The sequence below is a fragment of the Ochotona curzoniae genome, unplaced genomic scaffold (assembly GCF_017591425.1).
Source record: "Ochotona curzoniae isolate NIBS_2020 unplaced genomic scaffold, NIBS_Ocur_1.0 contig_4692, whole genome shotgun sequence".
NCBI lineage: Eukaryota > Metazoa > Chordata > Mammalia > Lagomorpha > Ochotonidae > Ochotona > Ochotona curzoniae.
This window is the reverse complement of record NW_024466361.1, coordinates 1403565-1413340: the sequence shown is the minus strand read 5'-3', so window position 1 is coordinate 1413340 and position 9776 is coordinate 1403565. Positions and strand designations below refer to the sequence as shown.

The window sequence follows — 9776 nt, the reverse complement described above, 5'->3', positions numbered from 1 at the left end:
CGGGTGTGTGCACAAAGGAATCCAGGAGGAGGCTTCATCAGGAGAGTGCATCTTCCTCAGTTAGACTGTCAGTTCTGCCAAACCTGTGTCTCTGAACTCACTCGCCTGTTCCCAGAATACTGTTTTCAAAGCGAGGAAATTGAACTTGCAAGGTGCCCAGAGGGCAGCTACTTGGGCGTTCAGGACCACAACTCCCCGAATGCCCTGCGCTCTCCGTCCCAACACCCACCGCGCCTCACGGAGACTACAACTCCCACTTGACCCAGAGCTCCGGAAACCCAGTCAAACTCTCCCTGTTGCCATAGCATCCGGCGCGGGCCAGCCAACTGCTGCGCCCCGGCCGCCCGGAGGCGGGCCATCCGAGGGTCCGGCCACTCCGAGCGAGGCGACGGGGCGCGTGACCGGAGGAGGCGGGGCGCGGCGCCTTCTCCTTGCCCGGGGTCGCGGCCTGGCACCCGGCGCGCCCGGAGGGGTCCCGGCACGTGTGCGCGCGGCGCGGGCTGTGACAGCGCTGGTGCGCGGGCCGGCTGTCCGCGGAGCGGCAGGCAGGCGCCATGGGCGGCAACGCCAGCACCCGCCGGGTCACCTTCGAGGCGGACGAGAACGAGAACATCACCGTGGTGAAGGGCATCCGGGTGAGTTCCGGCGGGCGGACCCCTGCCCGGCGCTGCGGGCCGTCCCGGGATCTGTGCGTCCCGGCGCGGTGCCAGCCTGGGAGCCGGCTGCGGCGTCCCTCCCCTCGGGGCTCCGCGGGCACGTGGTGCCCCTCCGGCTCGACCCCGGCCGCGTGCAGCTGCCTCCCCGCGCGCTGGCCGGGGCGCCCTGTGGCCCCAGCGCTGGCACCTGCCGCCGGGCAGTTGCTCAGAGCAGAAGACACCACGACCCCCGAGGGCTGCGGGGTTCCCTTATGCCCTCCTCATGCACTTGGCACAGAAACTGCAAACTTGATCGTTCTCCACGGTGTCACTAAAGCACACGAACTTCACTTAATTCTGTCCGTTGCCCTAGAGTTTGGCGCTTCGCTTTCTGTTTTTCTTCTTCTTTTTTAAGTACCAGAGTGCAGCTAGTAAATAAAGTAGTTTTGACTTAAGGGGGTTAAATGATACTTTATATTTTTCTTCCTGTGACACCTACCAGGTCAGCGTCTGAATGAATGTTTCAATTATGTTTACTACTTGTTACTTGTTTACTATTTGTTACAATGTATTCAGCATTGAACGTGCTTACCAACTTTCCCTTCTTGGGGGAATGATTCAAGTCTTCTGTGTAGAAACAGACCGTGGAACTCTATTTTTGGGCTGTGACCAACATTTGTTGATATGTGAATTATAATAAGGACTATATTTTGCAATAAAAGATTGAAGGCTGCATTCTCTGTTACTGTGGTTTAGTAAACTGCATTTGATGCAGAGATTTTAAAGAAAGTCTTGCGTTTGGCTAAGGGTGTTCCACAGCTGAGGGTGGAGGAGGCGAGGCAGGAGTCTTAGGCGAGGTGGTTGGGTAGGAGGACACAGACCCAGCAGCTGGGGGAGGCTCCCAGAGGAGTGGACCAGACGGAGATTCCTCTCCCACAGGAAGAAATGCAGGAGCGGAATTAATTCTGGAAAGAAGGGTGGTCTAAAAATCTGTTTTAAGATTTTGAAAACAATCTCTGTATTGGCCAAGGAGCTAGACAGAGTTCTTGAGTGTTTACTTTCCTAGCAGGTTGTGTTTGTTGCATTCCTGGACTCCCGGGGGCGCCCGCTCTCCACCCCTCCCTGTGGGGCCCTTTTCTCGGTCTGGCCTCCCTTTGCCAGGATACCGTGCACCTGAGCTTCAGTTTTCTCAGGTGTGGAGTGGTGGGGCGGCGTCCCGGGTCCTGCTGCTGTGGTTGTTTTCTCTGGCCGCACTCGGCGCATGGCACACCGCTGAGTTGGTCAGTGTGCTCAGAGGTCATTCTCATTCCTTTGAGGTCACTGCAGTGAAACAGTTCTCAATTTCAGTCTTGGGCCTGTGACCTTGGGTAAGTCATGCGTCTCATCATGTTTCGTGCCTGAAAACAGGACTCCACTGTCACTCCTGTTGTTGCCTGGGACGCAGGGAAGGGCTTGACAGGCCTCTGGCTTCCTGTGGGTTTCCTTTTCTTTGCCTTCCTGTTTTTTTTTTTTTTTTTCAGATTTACTTATTTTTATTGGGAAGGCAGATTTGTAGAGTGGAAAAGAGACAGAAAGATCTTCTATCCACTGGTTCACTCCTGAAATGATCTCAACAGCAGAGCTGAGCTGAGCTGAAGCCAGGAGCATTGGGACATCCGCTACTGCTTTCCCAGGCCACAGGCAGGGAGCGGGGAGGGAGGTGGAGCAGCTGGGACAGGAACAGGTGCTCGTATGTGATGCAGCGCTTGCCAGTTAGCCAGTTGAGCCATCACACACCCTCCTCTAGATTTTTGATAAAAGGTAGCCATGATTTCACACGTAGAATTCTGGGAATCCCGGAAGTATTATCATGGAAAGAGGATGCTGTGAAAGAACTCAGACCTGAGTTTGATCTGGCTGTGCCTCTCAGAAGCTGTGTGGCTGTGGACGGGTCACTTTTGATTGTAAATGCAGATCCTTCAACTGGTTTGTGAGAATCTGACAGACCTCATGCTTGTAAGCAGCCAGCAGTGCCTCGGTTGGTGGCCTTGTCGGCACTGATGTATATCAGCTGTTAAGAGAACTGGTGGCCCAAGTGGATACATTCTACCCAAACTTAATTAGGTAAGAAGAGCCCACCGGCTGTGGATGCAGTGGGAACTGGATGCTGGGTTCTGTCCCTGTTGCCTGTGCGATTGTGTCTGGTAGTTTGTTGATTTTCTTTCAAGGTCGTTTTGTATCTTTCCGGGCTTGAAGGCATCCTGTAGTTTCCTTCCGGCACTGGGAAGGATGAGAAGCAACCTGTCAGGAGTTGAACTGCTGTCTCTGGTCGGCCCACTTGAGGCCCCACTTGGTGATAAATTCAGCTTGGCTGCCAAACCTGCGCTAGCTTTGTCTGGTTGTCTGGCTTTCCTGTCCTCGTGGTAAGAAGGGAGGCTGCACCAGCAGGTCCACTGTCAGAAGCCGAGCTCCGTGTTGTGGCCCTCAGTGAAGGGTAGGGCTTTTATTTTCATCTGTCTTAAAGGTAGAGGGACATTTAGTGAGCATCGTACCAGGCCAGGGATATTAATAGGTCATGTTTTCTCACTGAGGTTTGTAACAGCAATTTAAGGACTTGTCTACAATTGAACAGTTAAAGCTTCCGCTCGCCCCCCTGGTGTTACTGTTGTGATATTTATAGGGTCTGTGCTTTTCCCTCGTGTGTTTCCCTTTATCATTAGTGATTAAAGGGTTTTCTCCCCTCTTCCATGAACACCTGTGCTCTTGCACTTGGTTCCCGTTCAGCTCTGCACTGGCTCCTGCGGCTTGGATGAAGGACAGCCCGCTGCCTGGCTCTCCTCGCTGGGCCCAGAAGGAGTTGTTCTTGAAAGGAAGCCTGGGCGTGTTCATGGTTACACGTGCTTAACAGGATTTGTGTGTGCACCTGCTGTGCCTGCTTGAAAAGTATGCTTTTGACTCACTCTTTCACAAGTTTATCTGAAACATCAAAGCTGTGAGTGAACTCTTCCAGAGCAAGTGTCAGCTTCAGTGGTATCATTTTCAAAGTACTATTTATCATGCTTTCCAGGCACAGTGGGTCTCTGCAGCCCAGGCTCCCAGGAGCCAGTTGCAGCAGCGTGGAGATTTCTGTGCAATACAGCTCTGGCTTTGGGGAGTGTTGACCATTGAAAACGAAGAGCCTACTTCCGGTGGGCGGCTAGGGCAGATTCTGGAGGGAGCGCATCAGCAGAGACCACAGATCAGTTAGCCGTTGGGGGTGTTGAGGAATGTTGTGTGAATAATTCAGTTAACCACTGGATGATTGGCTCATTTCCACTTCAGATTCAGAGCACCGTGTTAGATGAGGCTTCCTAGGGCTCCAGAAAGTGTATGGCTTCTGTGCATGACAAATGCAGAGCTATCCCAGTGCTGTTGAGCAGGGTCGGAAATTGCATATTGCTTATGTATGGGTCTCTGTGAGTGGAGCACTCCCTCCTGCTTCCTATGCGTTTAGAGTGGTTTTGGAGCCTTTGGCCTAAACTGGTCCTTGAAGAGCCAGCGTGGGCTCTCACAGAAGGTGAGCCGTGCAGTGGGAAAGGAGGACCAAGTGGCCTGCCTGAGTTTGGGATGAGCAGCACAGCTGTCCCAGAGGTGGAGCCTCCCTTGTCTCCTTTGGTCCACCGCGTCCCCTCTTAGAGAAGGGGTTACTGCAGCTGCTCAGCTTGGCCGCGCCCTCCCTCAGTCTGTGAATCCGGGGTTCCGGGCTACTGGGTGATGTGCTTGGCCGAGTTCGGATGAGGACACAGCTGGGTGACACGGCTGAGTGGGGTCCTAAAGCCCCCTGGTGTCACTGTTGTGGTGAGGAGTGCTCCAGTGGATGGGTGGGCGATCGATCTCTCTCCCCCTCTGCCTATTTTTATTGCAAAAAGTCAGATATATATAGAGAGGAAGAGAGACAGAGGAAGATCTTCAGTCCAATGATTCACTTCCCAAGTGGCTGCAACAGCTGGTGCTGTGCTGATCCGAAGCCAGGAGCCAGGAGCTCTTCCGGTTCTCCCACATGGGTGCAGGGTCCCAAGGCTTTGGGCCATCCTTGACTGCTTTCCCAGGTCACAGGCAGGGAGCTGGAAGGGATGTGGAGCAGCCGGGATTAGAACTGGCGCCCATGTGGGATCCCGGGCGTTCAAGATGAGCGTGTAGACAGCTGAGCCATCACTCCTGACTCTGTTCAGCTTTGCGCATGAGTTCCTCAGTGGCTGCTGTTGGTTGTTGGAGTCAGCCAGCCCTGACGTCTTCATAGTCCTCCCTTGGCACTCAACTTCTCTTTCTTCTACTTGTATTCAAGAAAGGACTCTGGTTTTTTTCTTTCAAAGGGTGTGACTTCTGGGGTGAGATCCTCCTCTTTCTGTGTAACCTCCCTTCTTTGAGCCCCGAGCCAGAATAGCTGTACTGGAGCAGGCACTTCACCCAGGTCTCCCTGGGCTTTGATTAGTGCTGTGCGCAGTAAGCAAGTGTTGAATAATAACACATTCATGTGTGTTGGTGCCTGTAATCTCCTGGGAAGATAGAAAGCAGCTGTGGGAAGGCAACGGCGGGTTCTTTCCTTGGGACTGGCTCTGCCATTGGAAGTTTGTGCAGGGTACTGTGGGCACAGAGGTAGGCAGGGTTGAAAAAGCCAGGCTGTTCAGCTTGAGAAGGACCAGGAGGGTCGGCATTGTAGGCATGTGCCAAAGCAAGGAGCTGGCCACTTTCCAGGCGATGATGTGGAGGTCACCGGTGAAGGGTTGGAAGGCCAGGGTGACATCACCGTGCATCTGTTTATCCGTGGTACCATGAATTAGGTTGGAAGAAATTGGGAGGAGGAATGATGGAGTGCCTAAATACTTAGTGTTGAAGAACATGGGGTGAGAAAATGAGGGAGATGAGCTGAGGCCAGGTTTCATGCTCTGATAAAGAATTTGGGTGGAAATGGGCTGAATGAGAAAGGGGAGGAAGAAGGCATGTGTAAGGTGTGTCTGTTCCAGAAACGCGGCACAGGGAGGGGAACATTCCTGCCACCAAGGGCCATCAGGATATTTAGAGCATCATTTGTGGGCCAAATAAATTATGAAGTTAAAAATTAGCTTGCTATATATGCATCAAATCTGAGTTCCGCTTGCAGTTCCCTTGGTAAGGCCTGTCCACATGATGTCATAGGCTTGAAGTGTCCCCCAGGCTGAACAGCCCCCTGATGTGAGGGCTGGTGCCCTGGGGCAGTTCCATTTTTGGACCTCACATTTAGGGTACAGGTCTGGGGCTGCTTTTAGAATTTATGAATTTATCGACAGTATTTAAAACTGAGGTTAGAGGAAAGATCAGAGTATGTGGAATGAGAAGCAGGTAAGAGCAGGGCCCAGGTTGTGTGGCCCGGGCAGCAGTTACAGGTGGGCAGCAGTCTTGAGAGAAGTGGGAACTGGAAGGCGCGCACACGCAGGTGTAAGATGCTAGCGGGAGACCATGGAGAGGAGGTCTTTACACTTAGCAGGTGTATTTACTTAAGCAGATACTGAAGGCTCTGTGGCTAGTGTGGCTGTTACTTGAACGCCCCACTGCTGCACCAGGGTGAGGCTGCCAGGTGGAGAGTGGAGAAAATGGACACTGGGGGAAGTGTCCAGGAGGAGATCAGCCACTGGCTTGAATGTGGATGACTGCTGCTTGGGCCCCACAGCTGGTGAGAAGGGGACTTGGCAGTGATGACAGGTGAGGGAGGCGGCCTTGGGACAGCCCTCCCTGCGCTGTTGAAGCCGGGCAGGCCAGGGAAAATGACCCCTCTGGCTGTGCTTCAGTCTGACTGCCAGGCGTGTGAGGGGTTAACTAGGCAGTGCTTATGGCTTGCGCTGCGGCTCATCCAGTCGCTGGTTAACTGTGACCAGATGTAACATGTTATCGGTGATTACTCTAGAAGGCCTTACCGGTTTCATCACGCAGCAAGGTCTCTGCTGCCCTTAGACCGTCAGTTCCTTCCCTGGCCCTTTATAACCACTTGTCTACTCTGTGGCAGTGAACTTGCCTTTTCTGGGCTCTGCGTAAGCAGAAGGACAACACAGCCGTCTTGTGTGGCCAGCCTCTTGGTCCACCTGTGCCTGCCTGTGTGTCAGGATGTCACAGTCCTCTGTCGCTTGCCTGGAGAGACGGTTCTGTGTGTTGGTTTCCACTCCTGCTGATACGAATGATGCTCCTGTGAGGTCTTTGTGTAGACATGTGCCTAACAACCTCTTCGTCAATCCCTTGGCCTCCTGCAGGGTCCCTGCTGTTCTTGTCCCCCTGCAGTCTGTCCTGCGCCCCGGAGCCCCAGTGATTTCCTCAAGTCATTTGCCTGCCTGTGATCACGGAGTGGAGCCCAGCTCGGCCTGAAACCTCCAGTTCCCTCACTGCCTTCTCTTTTCATGGTGCCTCCTGTGTAGCTTCATGCTGCAGCCCTTCTTTTTTTTTTTCCCCAAATATTTGTTTTTACTTGACAGGCAGGTTTACTCTGGCTCACTTTCCAGCTGGCCGCAGCAGTCGAGCTGGGCTGGTTGAATCCAGGAGCATGGGAACTTCTTACACGTCTCCTGTACAGGTGCAGGGCCCAAAGACTTTTGCCATTTTTCATTACTTTCTTAGGCTGTCAGGGGGAGACTGGATTGGAGGGGAGCAGCCTGGACGTAAAGTTCGCACTGGTGTGGGATGCTGACAGCACGGGGGGTTAAGCTGTGCCCCACGGTGCCGGCCGCTGCTTGCTTCTCTGTTCTCTCACTGAAATGGCATTCATCATCTACCGGGGTAGGTGAGCGAGTCTGGGTGATGAGGTCATAGGGCAGCAGTAGCCTTGCTTCCCTGGACAGTACCAGCCCTCAGGTCCTGTGATGGCAGTGAGAGAGCTGACAGTGATTTGGGCTGTTGGCTCGCGTCTGCAGGCCTGGCTGTTCCTCGGAGTCAGCTCCCAGTCTCCTGCTTGGTCTCTGCTTGGGAGTCTCATGGAGGCAGACCCCCTTTCCTACCTATACGGAGAGTGGCTTCCGCATTCTGGAACCTTCTCCACCTACCCTCTTTTTTTTTTTAAAGATTTATTTTTATTATTTTTCTATTGGAAAGGCGGATATACAGAGAGGAGAGACAGAGAGGAAGATCTTCCGTCCGATGATTCACTCCCCAAGTGAGCGCAACGGGCCGATACTATGCCGATCCGAAGCCAGGAGCCTCTTCCGGGTCTCCCACGCGGGTGCAAGGTCCCAAAGCTTTGGGTCGTCCTCGACTGCCTTCCCGGGCCACGGGCAGGGAGCTGGAAGGGAAGCGGGGCTGCCGGGATTAGAACCGGCACCCATATGGGATCCCGGGCGTGCAAGGCGAGGACCTTTAACCACATGCGCCACGGCCCCGGGCCCTCCACCTACCCTCTTTTCCAAAACCCTTGGCCTCCTGCCGCTGGCTCGTCCTAGGGCTCTATATATACAGAGATGAGGAGAGACAGAGAGGAAGATCTTCCGTCTGATGGTTCACTCCCCATGTGACCACAACAGCTGGTGCTGCGCCAATCCGAAGCCAGAAGCCAGGAGCCAGGAGCTCTTCCAGGTCTCCCACACAGGTGCAGGGTCCCAAGGCTTTGGGCTGTCCTCAGCTGCTTTCCCAGACCACAAGCAGGGAGCTGGATGGGAAGCAGGGCTGCTGGGATTAGAACTGGTGCCGATATGGGATCCTGGCGCTTTCAAGGGAAGGACTTTAGTCGCTAGGCCACTTCACTGGGCCCAAAAATAACTGAATTTTAAAAAGAGCAATTGCATATGATTTTGAACTAGAGGAAGGGATGAAGAGAGGAAAAATTTGAATGTGTTTTAGGGAGTTTAGCAAGAAAGAACGTGCTAAGGGCTGTTGCAAAGTGGCTTCCGTCTTTTCCGAGGTTACACTCTAGTGTAGTAGAGTAAGTAGAAGTTATTTCTGATGAGTAGTTCGTGCATCAGGACAAGTAAAAAAGGAGTCTGGGGGACTGCATCCTGAAGCCTTACGGCTCTCGTGTGCTGCTTGGAGCGAGCCCAGTGTCCCCAGGCTGTCGTACGTGTTGGAGTGGATGGCCAACTCCCCTGACTGATACAGCCCTGGTGTGGGCCCTTCTGTGCTGCTCGGAGCGAGCCCAGTCCTCAGGTGTCGGACGTGTGGGAGTGGATGACCAGCTCCCCTGTTACCGCCCTGGCTGTCTGGTTCCTTTATCATTGATTTCATTTTGATGTTGTTGTTTCAGCTTTCGGAAAATGTGATTGACCGCATGAAGGAGTCCTCTCCGCCCGGCTCCAGGTCTCAGCGGCACCCTGGTGTTTACGGAGCCTCAGGTACTGCCAAATTTTCATTGTGCAGATTTAAGAAGAATCATGAGAACACCTGCTCATGAGTCAGGTTCTCTGCCTTTGGTGTCTGGCTGTGCAGCTCCCTGCAGGAGCGCTGGGATGCAGACTCAGGCTCCTGTGCTGACAGCCAGTCTACTTGGAAGTAGTCTTTGGAAATGCTGATTTTTCTTCCAATTCCTCAACTGTCTTCCAGGCTTTGGAAAGTTATTTCATGTTTGTGTGCATAATTGATTACTTGTAAAGATTTAGAAATAAATATTTATGAAATACTTGGAACTTTGAAAATACTGGTTTACTGCTTGCAAATTGTAAAATAGTTCAAGTGGATTTTTTAAAGCAGTTTCTTCTGAGTTCATGAAGATCTAGATTGTCGTACCTGATGTTTCTCACTAGTACAATACAAATGGAGGTGACAGTCTGTCTGTCTGGCTTGGATCAGAAGGAGGTGAGTGGAGCCCGAGTGTCTGTCTGTCTGTCTGGCTTGGATCAGAAGGAGGTGGGAGGTGTCACGTGATTTCTGGCCCTTTTCTCTCCCTGCCGCACTCACCTGGTCATTCAGCAAGGGCTTCGCACCTGCTGCGCGCCTTGCCCATTCAGCAGGTGGACAGGTGATGAGGATAGCAGCGAGACAGTAACTGACTGCGGCTGCACTGGGTGAGATTGTTGTGTGTGTGTGTGTGAGGGAGGCCTCCATCTGCGTTAAGCAGGTGAAAGGAGATGCCCCCCAGCGTCACGCCCTTGGCAGTTGTCATTTTCCCCTTCTGAGTCATTAAATCAGTTGCATTGAGTTTTTTTTTTTAAAGACTTGTTCATTGGAAAGGGAGAT

The 9776-nt window shown here is 53.0% G+C and overlaps 1 protein-coding gene across 3 annotated transcripts in view; it reads left to right on the top strand.

Annotated features, from left to right (window-relative positions):
* Positions 1 to 423: 423 nt before the first annotated feature.
* Positions 424 to 9776, top strand: part of CHCHD3 (coiled-coil-helix-coiled-coil-helix domain containing 3) — a 199655-nt gene continuing 190302 nt past the window's right edge. The window contains exons 1-2 of one of the 3 annotated variants that reach the window (XM_040987489.1): positions 424 to 635; positions 8848 to 8935. In XM_040987489.1, the coding sequence (XP_040843423.1) occupies positions 555 to 635; positions 8848 to 8935 (169 nt within the window). In that variant the 5' untranslated portion in view covers positions 424 to 554. The remainder of the gene's footprint in view (positions 636 to 8847; positions 8936 to 9776) is intronic. The other 2 variants (XM_040987487.1, XM_040987488.1) reach the window with 2 other exon arrangements.